Genomic DNA, 23,913 nt, shown 5'->3' with positions numbered 1-23,913 from the left:
TGTCTTTACAAATACCGACTTCATTCATCCAAATTTCAGTCTTGAATAGCCTAACTTTATTGATCTCTTTAGATCACAATATATCTCTTAAACTGTTCTGAGGCATTACTTTGCTCATCCACTAACTTTCACAAAGCTTCACACGCAGACACACACAATATTGAATTTTTAAGGAGCCCCTAAAGGGCCATTACAGAAAAAAAATGAAGTAAAAAAAAAAATAACAGCACCCGTTAGTTTTTTATTTTTTTTGCTTTATTTTTTTTTTTCAATGCCCCTTTAGGGGCTCTGTAAATTTTACCTGTTTGTCATTGTTTATATTTTCATGCTCATCTCATAATAAATATCAGAACATAAACATTCTGTTAAAATTGGTATTGAAGATTGCTCTCTTGACCACATTTTAAGATAACATTGATGAATTTACATAATTGAGTACGTTTTCCTTCCAATAAAGAAGGTGGTGTCCCTTAACGAGACAAATACATGGACGTTAAAACTCTCATTTCAAAGAAAACTAATGATGAGAAGCATTTGTGTTATAGTCTCAGTTATTTCGTTTAATTATAAACGATGCAATTTGCCATTTACAGCGTTTTTGAATCTGAGAGATTGTCTTAAAAAGTAGACGAGATGGGAAATAATGATAAAAATATAAGAATTAAAAAACATTTTTTAAGCTTTATCACGAATACAAGAGAATCAAAGTTAAACTTCAATTCACACATCCGCTTTCTGCCGGAAGAGCACCCCGACTCTTAATCACGTGACCTCTTTTTAGAAGAAAAAAAGATACGGTTAAACAATAAAGCTAAACACGTTGTTTAAATTACTCAACGCTTGTATTTTGGAAATTTTGCATTTGGAACCGTATCAATATTTTGTAGTTTAAAGTCGTATATTTACAGTAAGTTGAGGAAAATTGCTCGTCAGCGAACGTTGGCCGCTGATTCGCAGCTGATTTCAGACCAGGAAGTGAGATGTGTCCATCGCTCACTACTAGCTTGTTTTTAACCTTATGCGATGAAAGCGCTAAATGATATATAAATTATTGTATATTTGTGACAATTTAGGATTACGGTTACAATCGGTTTTTTTTTCTTATATATTAGCGCTGGTGCAATTTGACTTGGACACGGTGAAGACTCCTAATCGACCCCTTTTTTAACCATCTGGGAGGATCGTTGTTGGTCGAAGTATCCGTTAGCAAAGTCGGTGTGATGGCCGAAGCACACAGGTATTGTGTGGTCGGATTTCTACTCCTGTCACTGCTATCTGGATGCACGGCACGGATACATAATCTTACCCTGGAGGTTAGTAGCCAGCAAATTGAACTGTGGAGCTACGGTTAGCTAAGCAGCCTCCGGCATGAAGTCTAACGCCTGTTAGCTAGCTAGTTTGTGAAAATGAGCTTCAAAACATTGTGTCAATTTGTTAAAAATCTTTGAAATTTCTCCCCAAGATAATTTAAAATGTCTTTTTAATAATTAAAATAAAAAAGTAGATTAGAACCACAGTTGTTCGTTAACTTAATGGCTGAGAGTAATGTCTCATTTGTTCGTCAGAATGAAACGCGCTTTGTTGTGGATCTCAACAACTTTGGTTTCTACGCCAATGGGACTTTGAACGTGAACCTGTCTTCTCTGCGGATGAATGAAGGGATTGTGAACTACACCAAGTATCCAGTAAGAATCCTGTTTATAACCATACCCAAAAGGTGCTGAAGTCACTCAGAATTCTGACGGTCTATCTGTTCGGGGACAGTCTGCAGCGATAAAGGAGAAATGCAAATGTTCTTGCAGGCAGATTTAATCTATTTATTTACATGTTGCTGTTCTCTTTGTCAGTGTGGTGGAAAAATAAAATCACACTCCATAAAGAGTAATTTGTGCTATCCTAGGCACTTTAACATTGGGAGTGGGGTCATCTAGACCCACTAGACAGTGCTATGAACCTTTTTTCTTCAATGATTTGTGATCTTCACTGGTTTCCATGGATTACATCAAATCTTTCCACCTTTCTCCACCTTGCTCATGGTAGGGAGAACACGTCAATGTTAGGGTGGGGTCATCTAAGATAGCACAAGGGTTAAGGGCGCTGCTGCCAACAACCAAAGAATCTATCTAATTTAGAACCATATGTTTAGGTATTAAATTATAGTCATTCATTGTTTCAAGTTTTTATTCCAAATCCACTTTTATCTATAGAAACCTTTGTTTTTTTTACTTAAATTGGACAAAGGTAGGGTGCTCTTAAAGAGCCTTTCAGATAAAAATTGTGTTTTTGGTGTTTATAACATGTTCTTGTGGCATTTGTCTGATGATTGAGGACATATGTAAAGAAAACTAAACTTAAAATTGTATGAGTTGGATTTTAAAGGGCTTATATCATGCTTTCTTAAACCTTTCAGAGTAAACTATATCCATAGAAATGATAATATATCACCTCTGGCACACTAAAGAACGATTATTTCTAAATGAATAATGAGTTGGTTTCACAGCTCATTTTCCTACCTAGAAGTAAGATGACTCAATCTCTGAGGCACGACTTTCGATCCGTGTGGGTGGCGCCCATTTCATGACGTCAACCTCGGCAGCGTGTCTGCGTTTCGCCCACGAAAACAAACAACATCCAAACTTTTGCAAAGATGGATGTGCATGTTGTGCATAAAAAATGATACTGTTTTTGCCGATCAGCGCTAGCTGCGTGGAGAAAGTGTGTGTCTTAGCCTGGGGGCGGTGCTTGCAGCACAGAATCTACCTGGAAGGGGCTGTTCTCACCGACTGTAAAAACAGTGGACAGTTCAACCCCTCCCTTCTCGTGTTCCCAAATAGGAAGTACCATTGCTTCCTGTTACGGGCGCCGCCATGTTAAAACTAGTCGACAGTGACTGGTCCGAGTCGCTCTGAGTCATCGTTTCTATGTTTCTTATGTCGTGCCACAAGCACGATGACTCAGAGCAACTCTGACCAATCACTGTCGACTGGTTTCAAAATGGCGGTGCCCATATCAGGAAGTAATAGTGAGGAATTTGGCCTCATTTCGCGAGGGCTGGAGGTAAGGCATTTTCTATGGGTAAAGTCTCACCTCGATTCGTCCAATGTTTTTACAGTCTGTGGGCTGTCCTCACTGGTCTACGTCACAATATAAAAAAACGCTCCATTTCGTGGATTGGGAGGGGCGGGTGCTCAGAGCGGAGGGTTTTAGAGGAATACTCAAAAAACTGATGAATGGATCAAAATACTGCTGTGGGGTTGTTTTTTGTGAGGAATTAACATTATAATACACTTGAAAGTGCAAATAGTTGATTTTGCATTATATAGACCCTTTAAGAAGATCTATGAATTAATGCCAAAAAACAAATGAAAAAAGATGTCTGTTTGTTTTTTGGCTGCTAAAAGTACATGATATTGTTCTAATGGTAAATTATTTCCTGGATTTTATGAATTGCTCATGTACTTTAATATGTAAAACTCAATTTGATTGTTCATTCTTTAGTTGTTTTTTTTTTACCAATTTCTATAAGTGTCTGAAAATGCTGGTGTCATCAGATCATGCAGTTCTGCCAAATTGTGCATTTTCTTATCCACACTGCAAATCTGCCATACCATCACTTCCAACCTGCAGTGGAGGCCATTTTGTCATTAGAAAAGGAACTAAAGAAAACGTTAGACCTTTTTTTTTTCTTCTTTTTTTTTTACATGACAATTGGGCTTGATTATGTTTCCCTCCTTCCTGAATCAATTCAATTTATTATTACAAGGTCAACATCCACATTTCTTTTACATCTCAAAAGAAAAGGTTTTTGGCAAAAACAATCGACTCAAAAAAATAAAGGTCATTCTTGATTTTCTAAAATTGGTATTGCATACAGTAAGATAATAACAATAGCATAAAAAATAATCTATGGATTTAAATAATTATTCTAAATCCTGTAAATTAAGATCTTTTGTTTTTAAACCCAACTCCATGAATTGTCTTCCTAGGGGGTGCTCATTATCAGATGTGTGGACTGGATGAGACGGCCAGAAGCTTTGCTCCCATTGACTGTAGTGTTTAAGCATTTCTCTGTTCAAGTCTGCCAAAAATGATCCTGTCATCACGACGCAGCCACCTCCGTCCAGTATTCCAGGATTTACTCGAGCTCTAGTGTTGGTCTCTGTTTGCAGTAACACTAAGATAGACTTAGACATAAGTCATCAACGAGAGTGAAACCGGATGCATGCTGAGAATATAATCTACCATCTAAAGGATCTCAGCTGGATCTGCGTTTGCAAGGATGCATAAGAATTCAGATGCAAGGCTCCAAGACAAAAAAAGTCACTAAAAACAACAAACGAAGTAAAAACTGTCATCATGTCCGTTTCCTCTGCCTCTTCCTCACATGGTCTACTCAAAACTCACAACTACACAATTTTCTTTCGAGTTTAATGTTATGTACAGTAGATGATTATAACTGAGATACGGTTAACCTTTCATGGTTTTCATGTCATAAGTGTATAGGTTTTATAACCATTTTTCAAAAATATTCAAAGCGAGTTCATCTCTGTTCTTTTCAGAGCAGGTGGAAAGTTCAGAGAATTTTCTAATTGTCCTGCTGTAATATTTACTCTATATAAAGCACACACCCTCCTGACAAAACACTGGAGGAGCAGAGTGGACCAGAGAAACAGTCCTTCATCTGTTATCTGTGTTCTTCTAGTTAAGATTTAGACACAAAGGGCATTCAATAATCCCACCTTTATGTTTCAAAATATTATGGATTTCTCACAATCAAATCTCAGTTGACCTGTAAGATTGATTTCTAGCATTTAAAACTTTTTAAAAATGTTACTTGTTCCTGTTTTTAGTTGCTTTTAAATATTCAATAAATCTTATTTGCTATAGAATTGTTTATTGCGTGGGTTATGTTCTAAAAATAACCCGCGACATGTAAAATCTGCAAAGTAGAATTACAGATGTTTGAAGGTTGTAAAACCCCTCACTACACACTTTGAACATTTGTCTCTCCTGTTTAAACACTCAAAGTTCAAGTCTTAATAATTCAAAGCAAATCAACTTTTATTTATCTAGCACTTTTCATATATAACGTAACACAAAGTGCTTGACACCAGAACAAAACGAATACAGTGATCCCTCGCTATAACGCGGTTTACTTTTCACGGTTTCGCTACTTCACGGATTTGCATCGTGCATTGTGTTCTGCATTCTGATTGGCTAAAATGTCACTCCGCTTTTTCTCTACCTGTGCGTCAATAACGTTGCAGTTTAATATGTACATGTACATTAAACAGCTTACCAAATTTACAACACGTACGTGCAAATTCTCTTGCAATTTTGAGTTTCTCTAAAACCCATAGAAAAAGAGCGACAACAACTGCCTATCACTATGTTCTTCTCCCGAACAAACACAGCTGCACCGAGGGCTTCAAAAGGAGAAAACGCTGCTTAGCGGAGTCAGGATGCAGCGTCTAAGTCTGAAGAGCAGTGAAATTCACCTGAGTCACTATTTGTCCCATTGTATTTTTTCATAATCATTTTAAATTTTCTCCCGTTTAATCCAATTACTCTCGGGTCACGGTGGGCGGGGCTAATCTCCGCGATTTGAAGCTTTCTGTTCACGTTGATGATGAAAATTATTATTTGACAGTACAGTACAGAAGTTATTTGTTGAAAAAACCTTTCTTAAGTACTTTTATTTGTGAAACAAATGCTTGAGCCTGTAAAATGGTCTGTTCTTTCTTTTCAATGTATAATAGAGTTTTTAATTGTATAATACTTGTTAAAAAAATAAAGGTTTCTACTTCACGGATTTTGCCTATCACGGGTTCATTTTGGAACGTAACCCCTGCGAAAAACAAGGGTTTACTGTAATATAAATACGAGCACAACAGTACAAAAAAAAACACCCCCACCCTGAACCACAAAGAACCCTAAAAAGAAAAAATTCACAGAAAATAGTTTGCAAAACAAGATCGCTAAAGGTGAACTGTGATAAAGCGAGGAACCACTATATATGAAAAAATACAGTTTATCTAAGTTAATAAACTTAATGTCTACACTTTTTTTTAGGTTGGATTCAGCCTTTCCAGGTCTCGTGTTAATGGAGTCTTGTCCTACACAGTAAGTAGATCCAACTGTGCTCCAGAATATTTAAGCTGTTCCAATCCATTGTGGATCAGCTGCTGTAACGCATAAATGTAAGGATTGATGGTTAGTGTTTGTTTTGTTTTTTCCAGGCAGATGAAGCGGACACCTGTACACTCGATTTGACCAAATCACCCAATGATGAGCCACTCATTCTTTTTCTTATTGACATCAGCAGCCTCAGGTGTGTGCCGTACACCTTCTGCAAGTGTTTAGGAAAGCACCCCACTGCTTCCTGTAAAAGTTGACTAAACAGCTTGTATTTGTGCAGCGTCAAAGTGATGGCTATGGGCGACCAGGACAATGTGTTGACAGCAAAGCCGAAGGCTGAAACAAACACAGGTCAGTGGCTTTTACTCATGAACCTGCTGCATTCTGACGTGTATAACTTTTATCAAAGAAAAAAAAACCTGCGTCTGTGTGTTGTAGGAAAAAGAAAAACCACAGTGGCTTCTGCTACAGAGAAACACCCTGTCAGTATGAAGTCAGCACAGCCTGATAAGTCTAAAGAAATCGTGGAGCAGACGAAAGAAGTTAAGGATGAGGAAAAAGACTTTATTGTACGCTGCGTTTAAGCTCTATCAGTTCTTTATGTGACTTTCACAGGAAACTGAATGTAAAAGTGTGTGTTTTCTAGCTGGACAAGCCAACCAATTTCAGCTTAGCTCTGGTCAAAATTAACAACTCCTACAACTTCATGGTAAGTCGGCTGACCTCGGTTGACCCAGTATTCGATGGGGTTGTGAATAAGATTGAGGGTGCAGTTTGTCCTCCACAGTTCACCGTTTTGGTTGGCATGAAGGCCCAGGGCATATACAGCCTCAAGTTCCACTACTGTTATAACAGGTTACCTGGGATCCAGATTCCTTACTCCTTCACGGTGAGTTGACGGCTCTTTTGCACGCCTCCGCTCAGCTCAGAGCTCACATGCAACTAAGCGTGTCAAACCACAGGTGGCTGTGACTGAGAAGAATCCAGGAAGCTTCCTGTCTGCAGCAGAAATCCCTTTGTCCCGCCTCTACCTGTACATGGCTGGAGTCTTCCTCGTTGCTGCCATAGTCTGGGTCCACATCCTCATGAAGCACAGGTGCGTGAGAACACAAACCTGCCATGTTAAATTAGCAGGATGACTTCTTTTTTTCTAGATGTTGAAGTGAGATCGTTTGCAGCTCTCTATTTTCTATCATCCGAAATTCCTGGATCTGCCACATTTGATTTAAAGAAATGGTAATTGGCTCTAGGAGCAGGCTTGTTCTTATTGGAGCATATACAGTGGTGGACAAAATTGTCGGTACCCCTCAGTTAAAGAAAGAAAGTCCACAATGCTGACTGAAATTACTTGAAACATTCAAAGGTAACAGTAAATTAAAATTTATTGAAAATTAAATAATCAAAATCAGCCATTACTTTTGAGTTGTTGATTAACAGAATGATTTAAAAAAACAAACGAGTCAAATAGGGTTGGTCAAAAATGATGGTACCTCCATTAAATACTGAGAACCACCATATTTTCCGGACTATAAGTCGCTGCGGAGTATAAGTCGCACCAGCCCAAAAATGCATTATAAAGTATAAAAAACACAGATAAGTCGCATTTTGACGGGAAATTTATTTGACAAAATCTGAGACCAAGAACTAATAAGTTCCACAACCTCATATGACACAATCATAGCAGAATGTTTATCTCATAATTTCACAGTAATTCTTTCTCATACTTATTTATTTATTCCTTTCATGAAGCATCATTGGCCAACTAATACTCTGTTTTCATCCTGTATTTGTAGAAACAGTTGTCATTTTTATTGCATTTCTGAATCTATGAAATCATTGGAAAATAGAATATTATGTTTTTAGCCTTCAAGATCTTACTGTAAAAAAGGTTTGCTGATTCTCTGAGTCACTTAACATACTCTTAACACTTAACATACCTCATACATCAGATTGACCCAGGAACATCATCTCTGTTCCTCACAAATGAACATAACAGGAGGGTTAACAATGTATTTATTTCAATTTATTTCTAATATAAGTCGCTGCAGAGTAGGGCTGCACGATATGAGGAAAACTCGTGATATGCGATATTGGTAATTAATATTGCGATAACGATATAAATTGCGGTATATAAACAAATAGCAAAAAAAACCAAAAACATCATTTCCATTTCACTGCAACAGTTTAAAAATTATACTCCAAATGACCCTTGTCGACGTATGAGGCAAACATCAAACATAAAAGGGCTCATCTGGTTGATCAAAAACGTAAACGGGTCCTTCTGATTGGTTAAATGCATAAAGGGATTTATTTCATTTGTTCAATATTTCAAGCTGCCATGAGTTTGTTTTAGCACATTTAAGGTAATCATTTATTGCGATTTTTGCCGTCTTTTGCGGTATGCATATTGCACAGCTTGATTTCGCGATAACGATAAATTTGCGGTATATTGTGCAGGCCTACTGCAGAATATAAGTCGCACCCTTTGCCAAACTATGAAAAAAAGGGCGACTTATGGTCTGGAAAATACGGTAATTGCCCAGGGGGTCATGATGAACTCAGGTATGTCCTTTAATTGACATCACAGCTGTTTTCAAACCCATAATCAGTCAGTCTGCATACTTAAAGGGAGACAAATAGTCATGTTGCTGTTTGGTGAAAAGGTGTGTACCACACTGAACATGGACAACAGAAAGCGAAGGAGAGAATTGTCCCAGGACATTAGAAACAAAATTATAGACAAACATGGTAAAGGTAAAGGCTATAAAACCATCTCTAAGCGGCTTGAAGTTCCTGTGACGACAGTGGCACATATTATTCAGAAATTTAAGACCCATGGGACAGTAGCCAACCTCCCTGGACGTGGCCGGAAGAGGAAAATTGATGACCAATTGAGGAGACGGATAGTTGGAACTGTATCCAAAGAGCCCAGAACAACCTCCAAAGACATTAAAGGTGAACTCCTAGATCAGGGGTCGGGAACCTATGGCTCGCGAGCCATATATGGCTCTTTTGATGGTCACATGTGGCTCGCAGACAAATCTTTAATTATACTTTTTTTTTTTTTTTCATTAGACCAGTCATTCTCGTGCGCGATGCGATGCCAGAGGCGCGCAGTAGTATCGGTGCTTGGGGAGAAAAATCTGCACCGCATATCAGTTTACTATTATCTAATTTTTCTCAGAGTTTGTACCAGCTGGAAACCTGTGAATTGCCGTGCCTAATACTAATACTGCGCGCTCTTTCAGTTGCGGGGACGGGAGGTGTGAAGAAGAAAGCAGAGGGTGGGGGTGAGGGGTTGTGGGGACCGGCAGCAGGTGAATCGCGCAGGGATTATAAAAACGTAAAACCCGCTACCCGTCACTCACTGCAGCGTGTGAGTGTGTGTTTGGCTCCACGTCTGCATGTGAGCAGTCTGTCTCACATCTAAAGTACATTCATACTAACCTAAGATCACGTTTAAAGTCTCAACGCCTGCATGAAGCAGAAACTCACCTCGTATCAACCAGACTAAACCATCAGCAAAACTACCACGAGAAATACTCATCATTTATTAGCAACAGCATAACGATGTTATTAAAAATAATCCACAGACTTATTGTACTTTAAAAATGTTGAAATTACATCAAATTCACACATTCATTTGTATATTTAGTTTTAAACATATTGCACATTTAGTTTTAAACACATCGCGGACTGAGTTGGGCTGGGTGGGTGTTGGACCGCTTTATAAGTTCTGGAGTTCAATGAACGCATCATGCAGCGATCTGATTGGCTCTCAGTTCTGTCGCTCAGCCTGTTGTTAGGTAGTTTGGACCAATGGGGTTCAGCTATGGGCCGAATAAGGGAAATGGGAGGGCTGACGCGGCAGTGAGGGAATATAAAGTTGGGAGAAGTGCTTTCGTCTCAGCGGGATAGATTCAGGAGTTGCTGAATTAATTTTACGGCGTTTGTTGCGGTCTTCAGTAACCAGAATAAAGAACCTTAAAAGAGGTTAAGTCTCCGTGCATCAGTGTGGGAAAGAGACACTACATTATTGTATGGCTCTTTCAAAATTACAATTAAAGTATGTGGCGTTTATGGCTCTCTTGGCCAAAAAGGTTCCCGACCCCTGTCCTAGATCAAGGTACATCACTGTCAGAACGCACCATTCGTCGTCGTTTGAGCCAGAGTGGACTTCATGGGAGACGACCAAGGAGGACACCACTGTTGAAAGGAAATCATAAAAAAGCCAGACTGGAATTTGCAAAAATGCATGTTGACAAGCCACAAAGCTTCTGGGAAAATGTCCTTTGGACAGATGAGACAAAACTGGAGCTTTTTGGTAACGAACATCAGCTCTATGTTGGTAGACTCAAAAATGAAGCATACAACCAAAAGAACACTGTCCCTACTGTGAAACATGGAGGAGGCTCAGTTCTGTTTTGGGGCTGCTTTGCTGCGTCTGGCACAGGGTGTCTTGAAGTTGTGCAAGGTAAAATGAAATCTCACGATTATCAAGGCATTCTGGATAGAAATGTGCTGCCTAGTGTCAGAAAGCTTGGTCTCAGGTCATGGGTCATGGGTCTTCCAACAGGACAACGATCCAAAACACACAGCCAAAAAACCCCCAAGAATGGCTAAGAGAAAAGCGTTGGACTATTCTGAAGTGGCCCTCTATGAGCCCAGATCTGAATCCCATTGAACATCTATGGAAGGAGCTGAAACATGCCATTTGGAGAAGACACCCGTCAAACCTGAGACAACTGGAGCAGTTTGCTCATGAGGAGTGGGCCAAAATACTTGTCGACAGGTGCAGAAGGCTCATTGACAAATACAGAAACCGTTTAATTGCAGTGAATGCCTCAAAAGGTTGTGCAACAAAATATTACGTTATGGGTACCATCATTTTTGTCCAGCCCTATTTCATTAGTTTTTTTAATAATAATTTCTGGTTCCAATATTTTGGCATCTGTACTATGAAAAAAATGGCGACTGAAATGACTTCATTTTGTTGGAATTGGAAGTAAGCTATTTTCTATGGGTGGTGTCACACTCACTCGGTCCAGTCCTCATATACAGTCAATTGTTAGAAAACGGAAATCTGTAGAAAAAGAAAAAATATAGTTACAAACTTAACTAGAGTTAACAAAAAATACAGTGTTTTATTTAAATACTTGCTATTTTGAAGATGGGGAAATGTTGGGGGTCAGTATTTAATTTACCGAGTTTTTAATTAGCTGCAGTAAAAAAGAACCCCACTACTTTTGAGTCCAGTAAATGATGCAGATGAACCCATCAAGCTTTCTTTTTGTGCTTGTTTTGTAGGTACAGCGTCTTTAAGATCCACTGGCTGATGGCGGCTCTGGCTTTCACCAAGGTTATATCCTTAGTTTTCCACAGTGTAAGGACTCTGCACTATTCCACGGCCTGATCATTTTCAGTTGGTTCTGGTTTACTCTAATGCGTTGCACACTGATCTACTTCTTTTTCAGATCAACTATCACTTCATCAACACTGAGGGCCATCCGATTGAAGCCTGGGCTGTCATGTACTATATAACTCACCTGTGAGTGTCACACGGTAGCAGCAGGGAATGTTGTGTAGTGACATTTGTGAAGCATTTTTACGTGTTTGTGCTCATGTGGCCCTCAGGCTGAAGGGCGCTCTCCTCTTCATCACTCTGGCTCTGATCGGCACGGGCTGGGCTTTTGTCAAATACATCCTCTCTGACAAGGAAAAGAAGATATTTATGATAGTCATTCCTCTGCAGGTACTGTCTATATGTGTGTGTGGTGGGGTGGGGGCCTTTTACTCATTTTGTCTCAATAACTTCCTCATTTGACACCCTCCAGGTCCTGGCTAATGTTGCTTACATCATCATTGAGTCGACAGAGGAAGGCTCCAGCGAGTATAATCTCTGGAAGGAGATCCTCTTCCTCGTTGACCTCATCTGTTGCGGAGCCATCCTTTTTCCCGTCGTCTGGTCAGTGTCTGCCTTAGTTTGTGCCTTAAAAATGAGTTCAGACTAGGACGCCTCTGAAGTTGAGATGATCTGTTCTGCTGCTTGGAAAGAGGTGAACTATAGTTTGTTTTCCTAGCCTATGTTGGAGTGCTGTATTTTCTGCACTATTATTCGCCCTGGAGAAGATGCGGCAGCCAAAAAATACATAATAAAGAAGAAAAAAACTCCTACACACTGGAGTATAAGTCACACTTTTGAGAGAAAAGTGCAACGCTTCTAAACAACCCTGCCAAACCTCAATGCTGTGTTCACACCGAACGCGATTCCCACGCCAAATTCCCGTCCCCCACCTCTGTGTTGACACCTGTCAAATTTGACGCTTGTCCAGAAATGTGTTCATAAACCTGATGCTCACGCAGCTTGTGGGAGGAGCTACTGTCTAAAGTTTTCAGCCTCATCGTGGAAGCTTTGTCTGTAGATCTCATCTCTAGATCAGCTGATTTGGTTTGCTACCTTCATCACTTAATTTGTCCATCTCACAGCATGAAAGTTGAATTCATTACCACCTATACTTTACACAGTTAGAGGTAACTGGGTGTATGACTGGATGGGTGTGTGTGTGTGGGGGGGGGGGGGGGTGACATGGAAACATAAGCAGTACTTCACCGTTTTACTATTATAGCTCAATAATTCACATTTCTATTGAGATGGAAAAGAGAAAAAATCCTTTGAGTCTTCTCCCACACAACTTTCCCTCAGACGTGGGCGCTAGAACATGTTAGCTGTCATCAGTGAAATTTGAGCAAAGAGGAACTGGAGTCGAGGTGGAAAATGCAGACGTCCAGGGAGGCTCCTGGTAGGTTTAGGATTTCAGCAGCTTGGTAAAGAATGATTTAGGCGAGAAGATTTTCATCACCAAGTCCAGGTTAATTAAACTTTTTGATGTAATGACTCCTGAGTTTGCTTTCCTTTTTAAGTGGGCTGCTTTTTGAGGAAAGGTTGGATCTCCTTCATTTCATAATGATTTTATGCAATGCGGATAAAGCGCACAACTACCCAGCACTGTGGTGCAGCAAATGGTCATGGGATTACATCACTGCATACCCTTCAATCCTGTCTTACTTTCTCAATTAGATACAGTCGAAGCCCAAAGTTTATGCAAGATTACGTCCTTCAACTACTATTAGGAAATGGAAGCTTTGACATAAGATCTTCAAACACAAATTCTGAGAGTTCAAGTGTTAAACTGTCCGAGTAAAATGCCCTTTAACTGTATCTAACCCGTGTTCACAGGTCCATCCGTCACCTACAGGAGGCTTCCAGCACAGATGGCAAAGGTGAGTCTTCATCCATCGGAGTTGGATCACTAAATGCAGAGCAGCATCTCACTTCATTAAACCGGCCGCAGAAATTTGAGCCATTAAAAAACATGAGCTAGCTGCCCCCCACCCCCCTTATTTTTAGTGAATCATACTTGTTTTAAATTTAAGATAACCTTCATGAGGTTCAATATTCACAGCGGAATAATATCTCTCTTTTACAAAGGCTGATAGTTGAAAAAGCCTGTTGTGACGTCCAAGTATTCATATGTCTCTAAAAACATCTTTGAAAAGTTTGAGTCTCGTCTGTAGCTGCGGTTTTGAAAAAAGTCTGAGTCAGAAAGCTTCCTACATATAGTTCTTCAACTCATCAGTGTGAAAATCTTTGACATGCAAACTGAAGTCAGGTTTTCTGGGGGGGAAGGAAGTGTCGATGTGTTTCTTTATAGGGAATGATGTAAAAGTGTGTACTGATGTGTGTGGACCTGAAGACTGCAGAAGCTGCTGTTGCTCATTTTTAAACCTCATTTTCTCTTCTTTTTTATTTCTTAGCTGCCATGAATTTGGAGAAACTCAAGCTCTTCCGACATTACTATGTTATGGTGAGTGGAAACGTCCCTTTGGGATCCAAATTTCTGCACTAGTTTTACAGTTTCACATTCAATGCTAACAATAGCGAGAGCCTATTGGTTAACATATACTTTCAAGAAACATCCACTTTCATTTTGGTTTGTTTGCAAATGTTTGCTCTTTGCTGATAATTTCTCATTTCTGTTCTTGGATGTGCAGATTGTGTGTTATATCTACTTCACAAGGATCATAGCCATTCTGCTCAAAATCACCATGCCTTTCCAGTGGCAGTGGTGTTATGAGGTAAGGCTGCAAGGATATTTAATAACTGACTGTGTTTGTCAAATATGGAGAAAAAACAGTGGCTTACTCTAAATCTTGCATGACTTTTCTTCTTTTCCTGCTGATTTTATGCCTTAGTCATAACATTCAGCCATAGTTCATAAGTAGCAGAGATTTCTTTTAGTAATTTAGTAGTAAAATGATATTTTCTTTATGGCTTTTAAAAGTGTTGAACTATCACTTCCCTGTGACTGCACAGTGTCAGTCACTTGTCTCACGCTGTCTCTTTTTTAGTTTCTTGTGGAGGTTTCCACTTTGATCTTTTTCGTGCTGACGGGTTACAAGTTCCGACCGGCGTCCAATAACCCCTACTTGCAGCTTCCCCAGGACGAGGAGGACGTGGAGATGGATGAAGTGTAAGAAACTCACCCTTAAATGAATAATGCCTTTAGCTTTTTTACTTTGATTGGTTGATTCTGGAAAACTATCAGTAATCAGTCGGAAGCATATGTATCTTTAGGAAGGACCCTCTGGTTCCAATGAGCCAAACTCCCAGAGACTTTTACAGAGAGTTAAAGCCCATTATATGTAAAAAGAAAGCCCCAGTCCAATGTTCAAAATGTTTTATTGACAGATTCTCTCGAGCCTGCTTTCAAGTGGTAGGGCTATGGACTTCAAACGAGCTTATTCCTGATTGGTCAAAGTGGTAGAACCGATTACTTACTGACGTTGTCTGGCTTTAACGTGGCGGCAGCCGTATGATGAAAAAAATGCCGTCTGAATTGACATTTTCTATAGATGATACCACAGTCACTCAGTCCAGCCTTCATATACAGTCAACGGGAAAAGCTGGATATTTAGACTAATTAAAGGTTTACCTACAGCTCACTTTAAATCAAATTGAATTTGTTTTCAATTTGGATTTGTGGGTGTTTGTTTTGTCAGAGAAGGTTCTGGGCCTCTGACCCCCTATCAGATACCATAGAAGAAGATGATTGACACCCTCCTGGCTAAATAAAGACTTAATTTTAAAACTTTTTTTTTTTTTTTGACAGGCACTTCCTCTTTTCAGACTGTAACAAGTCTTTCTTTTGGACCCTAACCCATACAAACCAATGTTTAGTCCAAAACAGGGGTGCTCATTACATCGATGTGATGGTAAATCGCGGGCCATCAAGGACAAATAAACAAAAAATGAAAAAATGCTTCCGGTTCCACGGTTCCCCACAAGGGATCCGAGTCCACTCGGGGCAGCAGGCATGCGCTTTCCGAGCGCTGTCCACGGGTCAGGGGCACCCTGGGCACCCTGGTCTAAAAAATGCTGTTGCAAGGATTTACTAAGGCCTGTTGTTGAAGGAGCTTCAACAACTCAGAAGATAGTTTTGCTTCTAAATTAGTCTTTTTTGTGCAAATTTAGTATAATAAACTCATTTGTTACTTTATGTAATTAATTCACATTAAAATCTCCACATATTTCTGTTTTTTTTTTCTTCAGGGTGACGGAGTCAGGCGCTCTGGAAGGAATTTCGAAGGTCAAGAAGACATCTAATGGACGTGAGCGCCAGAAGGAACCCGATGCCATCTGAGCCAAGGGCTTCAACTTCCAGAAAGAGCAACTAACCCCCCCCCTCACATCAGCGAATGGAAAAGGGGGAAACAGATGGACCAAGACTCCCCACTTTCGTTTAAGTTTTTCCTCTTGAAACTGAGTGGTTCCAGTGGTCATGTCCACTGTCTGGCTATGCAAAAAAACAAAAGAAAAAGGAAAAAAAAAAGGCCTAACCTGTGGGACTCCTCATTTTCTCACGTTTCTCCACACAGAAGCTTAGAAGATTCAGGAGGTTTCTGTCAACACGGACATGTGGAGATGCTGAGACCAGCTCTTTTTGGTCCCTGTTGTTTTCTTCTTCGTCTTTCTCCAAAGATAATTATTTTAGAACAGAAATTTGCTCTCGAGTGTGTTTATAAACTATTTAAAAACGGTACTTCTGCAAGCCTTCTTACCTTCTGTTGTGTGAAGCTAGAACATTGCGCGTATGTGAACGTGAGAACCTGCAGGGGTTCAGTTCAGCTTTTTGGAGACGATGGCCCAAACTCAGGTAAAAGGCTCATTCAGTCAATTTCAATATAGGCCCTGTATCCCACCATTCAGGGGGCAGGGAGTTTTCATTTCCCATCACTCATTGTACAACTTCCTGTTCACGCAGCACATGTTTTGCTTTTCTTTTGACAGTTTATTGCAATGTCTGGATGTTTGACGTAGTGTATTTCAATATATTGATTTCCCACATAACCCCATGTTTGGCTGTGTTCCTGTCTGTGTTTGGGAGGGAAATGCTCTTCCTCGTTTGGACCTTTGCTGTAATTTAGTGCTTTGAGGACAGCTCCTCCACCTCATTCAGATCCTGGCCTATCAGAGCGGTGGTCTTGCTTTGAGGACCGCCTTAATCTGTTTGTTTTTTTTCCTTTATTGGGCTTGTGTCGCCCTGGCAGAAGCATCTTTGCAGCTCTTTAAACACTCTGTTTCATCATTTGCTCTTGATGATGTGAAGCTTTTCCCGAGGAATTATTGACTACTTCTCTGAGCAGCCAGGCTCAGTACATGGCCGTGTGTAAATAAGACTGTTAATACAGAGAATTTCTTCGTGTTTCAGATGATATCGAAAGACCAGATTTTTTTTAATTTTTTTGGCTACAAGTTGAGTAAGTTAACAGTAAACCGTTAACTGGAGGCTCCTGATGTTTAACCAGTCCTGTTCACAGAAGACAGAGCTGCAGTGTTTACACTTTGTGTCTTCAGGCTCTCAGTATTGGAGCTAAAGAAACAGATTTATTTGAAAGTGGTGAACGAAGGTTAATTTCTTTTGTTGCTTTTGCTCATTGAAGGAGTCTAATTGATGTTTATATTATTGTCACAATAAACTGGATTTCAGGAAAGACCTGTTCACACTCTTCTTTCAAACTCTACACAAATCTTTTTCAGGGTGGGTATTGATGCATAAAATGTTTTGGTGCAAAATCAAATCTGTAAATTTAACATTAAAATACAAGGGAGAAGGCATCCATTTAAACTCCCATTAGCAGGCAAAAAACTTTCTGCTTAGTATTTTTCTTTTAGTTTCTTCTTGAACAAATAAAGTATAAGAATGATGTTCATCATCTGAGAAGTTACATATTTCCTTTAAAAAAATTGTTTTTCAGCATTCCTGACGCTGAAGACTAGATATGAGAAAGAACAACTGAAAAATAAGTTAAACATTTTTTGAAGAGGAGAGAAAAAGGTGGATGAGTCATCCATCTGTCTTCTGAACCTGCTGAAACCCCGTCTGGGTCATGGGGCCGCTAGAGCCAACCGAGCCACTGTTAGGTGAAAGTCGGGTACACAAAACAGTACCTATGGGCGATGTAGGATCATCAATTCACTAATGAAATTTGTTTTTGAACTGTGGGAGGAAGCTGGAGAAAACCCACACATGCATGGGGAGAACACACAAAGGTTCCAGCCGGGATTCAAGCGGAACCGTCTGGTGAGGCGAGAGGACTAACGTGTGACACTGAGCAGCCCTGATCAATGCAAAAAGGTAAAGGTTTGTGGGATAAAAGAGTTCTGAAGGGATTACTATAAGTAAAGGGGTTTGATTGTTGACTAAAGCAACATAAAGATAAACAGCCACATTTACTGAGTTAAGTCATGAATTTGTTTCATTGAAACATACTGACACCTGCAGCAGCAACATGACTAGTTGTTTTTTTTAATCTTTTTGGATTTTGAATTTTAACATGTTCTTGTGGCAGTACTCTGATGATGGAGAATATATATAAACTAACTAATTTAAATCGTTGTGAATCAAGAGCAGATGAAAAAATGGTGTTGGAAAAATATTGTATTTATGATGTAGAAAATATGCTGGGTTGGCCACAAGCTTCCTGCTCCAAGCTCTCAGCTATGGTGAGGGGAAGGGGGGATGGGGTTGCTCCAAGCACTCATGGTCCCACCCACAACTCAGATGTGAATTCCGAGGAACAACTGCCTCTCTGCAGAAGCTATGTTCAAGAAAATGATTGTTTTTTTTTATTTTAATCTTATATTGTTTGATAACAGCATAATCATAATTCAAGGACCACTGGGATGCCTTGACAACAGATGATCAGATTCTGAGCCCAATATTCCTGCGATGAGCAGAAATTGCCTCTGGATCACAGTCCTGCACTAAACCAAGCAGACTCCAGGTTCATCTCTTCGGCTGCTGCCCCCCACCCCCCCGCCCCTCCTCGTGGGCGGGACCGGTCCCAGTCTTCTCTGCAGTGAATCCTGCGCCCCCCTACAGCTGCAGTCTGCAGTCCCATCACTGCTGCGGAGAGCGCGCGCACCACAGGCGGAGATGTGAGTCTGCGCTTTCATTATTAGGGCTTTAATCTGTCCCCGCCAGAAATAGTTCTGACGTTTTTAAATGTGATGTAAAGTCAAATTAGATTTTTTTTCTGATATTGATTCTGTTACAGACTGCGTTAGTGAGTGATGATGATCTGGATCAGGTTTAGTCCTTTGGCGCTTAACTAAAATCACCGGTAGATAATTTAGGGATGATTTTCTGCAATCATCTGTAAAATTGGCTCTGACCCTGATCGATGACCTCAAAACGTCTTTGCATGAGACAGCGATGAGACAGCAAACGCCCCCCACCCCCCACCCCCTCACCTCTTTGTGGGCAGGAACCGTGTCCCGTTTCAGCTCTGCAGAGCCGGGATGCTGACGCACATGCGTCACCTCAAACCTCTTCGGTTTTTCATGACTTTTTGTGACCATTTGTGGCTCTTTTTGCCCTTTCATGGCTATTTTTCCCCCTTTGTACTTTCACAGATGACTTTGCATGATCAAACTCCTTTGTTGTTGTGAGTCTGTGATGTGCAAATCTGTCATCTGTGTGTTCTCCTCCAGGGCTTTCACCTACCTTCTTGTCATTTGGGTCCTGGCGATTTCAGCTCAAGGTAGTGTTGGGTAAGTAAAATATTTTTAAAGTCCCACTGTAATCATCTTTTGATCGATTTTCGTTGTGTTGTTTTTAGGACATAGTTTCTGCAGAGAGGCAGGAGTTCATTAGAATTTGTTTGAGTTGCGGGACTGTTTGCGTGGAACAAGCTGGCCCCACTTCCTGTCACCCATAACTGAGAGTTCTCTGTTTACAGGCTCTCCTCTCCTCCTCTCACAGCCCCTCAAACCTAACATTACCAGTTTTGAGCCAGATTCCAGCTCTGACGTCAAACATCATTTTAGTAATCTGCTCCTGATTCACAACAGTTTGAATAAAAAAATAGTCAGAAACATAATTTTAAGCTTAATTTTCTTTATTCATGTCCTCAATTACAGAGAAATGCTATAAGAACACATTAAAAACGCCATTTTGGTCAGAGTGGGTCTTGGGGTTTTCGTGGCCTTGTCTTCATCATCAGGCTTTTGTAATGATACAAGTCAAACATGAAGTTGTGCGCTGTCTGTTCAGCAGTACAAAAACACTGATCCATTATTAAAAAATTGAATACAACCAGAAGAAGTTTCTTTCAGTAAACAAGGCCTACACTCATGACTACAGTCATTTGAACCATAAGAAGCCCCGGTGACATGGTTGTTACAGAAAAACATCAGCAATGTGTTCTGTGGACCACTTGGTCCATGGTATATCCCACTTAATTTTCAATTTTAGAAAAAATGGTCTGGGTTATTTCGGGTTAAATTAAAGTCAGAGCATATTTAAGTCCAGTTGATATGATTCAACGAAAAGACGCCACCTGGATGAATGAGAACCTTTGCCAACTTAATTCCTAAAAGTTTTTTCGTCTTATCATAACTTGAGACAAAAAATTCCCCAAATTTAGAAGTTTAAACGTGAAACATATAAAACATGAGTTAATGGGTCTTGAGAGGTTAAAAACCTAGTCCAATGAAAATTGAGTTTTTGGTGTTTTTAACATGTTCCTGTGGCATTTTTCTGATGATGGAGGACAAATATAAAGAAAATGGGCTCAAAATATAATTTCTGAGAATTTCTTTATTCATGTACATCTTCGTTTTCCTCGTCTGAGCTGGTATCTGGCTCAAAACTGTTGAGCTGGATAGCTCCAATATTGCTCGGCATTTTTGTTGCACCACTAGTGTTAGGTTGGGGGTGTGAGAAGCTGTAAGTTAGTGGGAGAGCGTGAAAACGGTGAGCTCTCAGCAACTGGGAGGGGAAAGGAAAGGGATTACAGTTGCTCTGTGCCACAACTCAGAGATCAGTTTTTAATTAACCACTACCGCTCTGCAGAAACTAGGTCCTATGTCCTTTTTTTATGTTGACCAAAAACTGCTTAATTAAAATTAGAAGACAACTGGGAACAATTTGAAAATAGATTATAAGGTGATCAGAGTGGGAAATAAACAAAATTAAATTGAATAAACAGAAACAAATAATCTATTGCTTATAGTCAGCATAAAGTAAGCGCCCACATACCTGTTTTTCTAAAGAGTTGCCAAAAAGGGAGGCATCACGAGTTTTGTTACTTTGTGCTTTCAGACCAAGTACCAGCACCAGCTTCTGCACCGAGTCCAAAGAGTGTTTGGAGTATGAACTGATCTGCAAAACAGACGAGTATGAAGTGAGTGTTAACAGACACACACACATGCACACACACAACGTAGCTTTTTACATGTGTGCGTTTGTGTCCAGGTTCGACACTACAGCCCCACCCGCTGGATTTCAACTGACGCCGAGGCCTATTTCATGGGAGTGGGTGCAGCCATGGCTTTCAGGAGACTCTTCCAGTACATCACCGGGGCAAATGAAGGAGGTGAGGGATTGGAGTGAACATCTGAGTGCTGCAAGCTGCTTACATCACATTTGGACATTTTGGACAGGTGTTCAGATGGAAATGACTGCTCCCGTCCTGGTGAAGATCCCAGAGGACAGCAAGATGTGGGGGCCGGCTATCTACACGCTCAACTTCCTGCTGCCTGCTGCCTATCAGGAAAACCCACCAGCCCCCACTAATGATAAGGTGAGGGTACAGGTGATTGTGGAAGATGCAGAACTGAACATGGTTTTAAGGAAGGAGCAAATGTAATTCAGGCTCTGTTCATTGATATTGTTATTTTTTGTTCAAAATAAAGAACAGTCTCTAATGATCATAACCAAACATCAAACTGAAGAAAGGATCTTTTTCAGTGAAACACAAATCTTCAACCTTTAAGCATAAACATTTGTTAAAAAGAAATGGGACTGTGATGGTTTGTCCTCCTCACAGCTGTATTTCACTGAGATGCCGCACATGGACGTGTATGTGAGGACCTACGGAGGGTGGATGCTGTCCATTGACTCCCGGAGTCACACTTACCTGCTGACTGCAGAGCTGGAACGAGTGAGAGCCACCTACAACCACAGCTATCACTATGGCGTTGGCTATGACAGGTGTGTTTTTTTTTTTTTATTGTTTCTTAGACTTCTGACCTTTAAACCCAGCAATCCTAAATCTACTTATGCTCCAAAACCTTTGTGCAAACTAGGATTATGTAGACTTTTATGCACAGTCTCTAGAAATCACAGGGATTTTTTGCATGTGTTCCACTGATGACTGTTCTCTCTTTTGTTTGTTTGTTGGATGAATTCAGCCCCTTGAAGCTGTTGAACAGGCACAATGAGGTTTGGTACGTGGCAGAGGGCCAGCCTGTTTGCGCTGACCCACAGGAGCCCAGTCCTGCTCACACAACCCGGCCAACTCCGACCCACCTGCCTTCAGCCTCCCCGTCTGACCTCCTCCTACGCATGCTCTCTGACTCACCCTCGATGTCGTCCTCCAACGTGTCCTCCAACGCAACGTTTAACACCTCCTCGCTGCTGCCTTCTGACACCTCCCCTCTCCTGCCATCTGAAGCACCAAGCAGTCGTCCCTCTGACCAAACCCTGGACTCCAGCCAGCCTACCCCCTCTGCTCAGATGCCCCTCAACCCGGCCACCAACTCCTCAGATCCTGTGTCCGAGAGCCCGTTGTCAGAGTTGCAGCCCGATGCAGAGCTGTGGAACAGCACAGCACACAACCCAATGGACTCTGAAGACGAGCAGAACACTGTGTCTGAGCCTGTCGATGCAGTTTAGGAACGTCTTTTGCTGTTGACCCCACATGGAATCTCAGTGAGAATCAACCACTCGACCGCCCGTTCTCTGTGTCCATGTCCCCTTTATAGCACCTCCTGTTACACATTATACCACAGCCTCCTGTATCACCAACGTACGCTCTTCCACTTCTTCTTTAACATTATCACACATCTATATCCTAAAATGAGGTCACCTGTATGCATTCATTTATCTATGTGAGTTTCCAAAGCCATCTGTAGCTGCAGATTAACGTAGAATGTGCTTTCAGGGTTCTCTATATGTTATTTTCTCTGCATTACTGTGCTTTCAGCAGCACATAGGTGTGCTCCATTAGTGTCCAGCACACATGTCCAACGTGATCTCTGCTGCAGTATTAACTCTACAAATTGAAAACAAATAATTCGGAAACATTTTTTTGTTGTAAGTAAGCGCTTCAAATACCTGCTGAGCTGTAGATTTTGTGAAATGTTTGTGGAATTTAGGCCAGCTTCATGACTATTAACTCCTGTGAAACAAAATAATAGTAATAATAGAGTGAATTATTTGAAGAAATTACATGTGTAATATTCATCTAAAAAAATCAGCAATATTAAAGAAAGGAAAAAATACATTTCAAAATGCAGTTCAAATGCATCCTCTTCACACCGGGTCCAGCATTTCTGCTGAATGATCACCGCCTCACCAGTTCAAAAGATGCAACATTCTTCACCTTTTTCACCCAGCTTCTCTATGTGTCTCTAGGTTTTAATCTCCTGAGATGCAGCAGGAAACCAACAATTAGGAGGGTTTGCTTCTCCACATCACTTAAACTATAAGCTGTGATCCTATGTGTACACAAAATGTTACCAAGGATTCAAATTTAGTTTCTCTAAGGTTTTCTGAGAGACAAAAGAAAAATGCCACAAGTCAAGTACAAAGTGTAAATATTTGTCATTGGTTTGATAAAGGTTTTTTCTTTAGGCTTTAAGAACTTTCAGTGATTAGTTCTTTGCAGAAAACGGCTTAGTCACAAAACCTTTCCCTAACTACTGTGTCCATGTGAAATCTTTATGAAGCTTTCCTGTATGTATTTTTCTGGAATTATTGGGTGTAAGCTTGCTCTGGCATCGCTCCGAAAACTTAACAGCCTGCGTGAAATGTATGTATGGAGTCTAACTGTTGTGGGATAACACCAAAGATCTGAGTCCAGTGCACGATGCTTCAAAAGGAAAAAGTTCTGAGGAAGCTGCAATAAAAACTGAACTTATTCCATTCATTCTTGGATTGGTGGTGATTTTTTCTAAATAAGGAGTTTTCACTGTTTGTTACACATCATTAAATTAACCTTTGTGCTATCTTAGATGACCCCACCCTTACATTGACGTGTTCTCCCTACCATGACAAAGGTGGATAAAGGTGGAAAGATTTCATGTAATCCATGGACACCAGTGAAGATCACAAATCATTGAAGAAAAAAGGTTCAGCGCACTGCCTTGTGGATCTAGATCATAGACCCAACTCCCACAAGTGTTAGAGACTAAACTAGGTTAAATTA

At 40.4% G+C, this 23,913-nt stretch overlaps 2 protein-coding genes across 2 annotated transcripts; both read left to right on the top strand.

Annotated features, from left to right (window-relative positions):
- Nucleotides 1-722: 722 nt before the first annotated feature.
- On the top strand, nt 723-17,190 carry gpr108 (G protein-coupled receptor 108). The gene is made up of 18 exons (XM_004066060.5): nt 723-1,313; nt 1,566-1,685; nt 6,073-6,123; nt 6,240-6,331; nt 6,419-6,489; nt 6,577-6,707; nt 6,785-6,847; nt 6,926-7,027; nt 7,101-7,234; nt 11,446-11,521; nt 11,613-11,686; nt 11,773-11,890; nt 11,973-12,103; nt 13,376-13,419; nt 13,954-14,003; nt 14,191-14,274; nt 14,548-14,669; nt 15,749-17,190. Exons 1-18 carry the CDS (start codon nt 1,221-1,223, stop codon nt 15,837-15,839), a joined length of 1,647 nt encoding a protein of 548 aa, XP_004066108.1. The 5' UTR covers nt 723-1,220; the 3' UTR covers nt 15,840-17,190.
- Nucleotides 17,191-18,469: 1,279 nt separating this feature from the next.
- Nucleotides 18,470-23,634, top strand: soul5l (heme-binding protein soul5, like). The gene is made up of 7 exons (XM_023958775.2): nt 18,470-18,637; nt 19,193-19,252; nt 20,805-20,886; nt 20,958-21,078; nt 21,146-21,285; nt 21,532-21,695; nt 21,896-23,634. Coding segments are annotated over exons 1-7 (1,053 nt in total). The 5' UTR covers nt 18,470-18,635; the 3' UTR covers nt 22,380-23,634.
- The last annotated feature ends 279 nt before the right edge of the window (nt 23,635-23,913 follow it).

Source organism: Oryzias latipes, chromosome 1 (genome assembly GCF_053564925.1).
Source record: "Oryzias latipes strain Hd-rR chromosome 1, Olatipes_Hd-rR_3.1".
Lineage (NCBI taxonomy): Eukaryota > Metazoa > Chordata > Actinopteri > Beloniformes > Adrianichthyidae > Oryzias > Oryzias latipes.
This window is presented reverse-complemented; position numbering and strand designations above follow the sequence as displayed.

Coding starts and splice junctions, on each gene's coding strand:
- gpr108 (XM_004066060.5), top strand. CDS start 1,221: ATGGCCGAAGCACACAGGTATTGTGTGGTCGGATTTCTACTCCTGTCA. Junction 6,490..6,576: donor GAAGGCTGAAACAAACACAG/GTCAGTGGCTTT, acceptor TGTGTGTTGTAG/GAAAAAGAAAAACCACAGTG. Junction 7,235..11,445: donor CACATCCTCATGAAGCACAG/GTGCGTGAGAAC, acceptor CTTGTTTTGTAG/GTACAGCGTCTTTAAGATCC.
- soul5l (XM_023958775.2), top strand. Junction 21,286..21,531: donor CAGCCCCCACTAATGATAAG/GTGAGGGTACAG, acceptor TCCTCCTCACAG/CTGTATTTCACTGAGATGCC. Junction 21,696..21,895: donor TATGGCGTTGGCTATGACAG/GTGTGTTTTTTT, acceptor GGATGAATTCAG/CCCCTTGAAGCTGTTGAACA.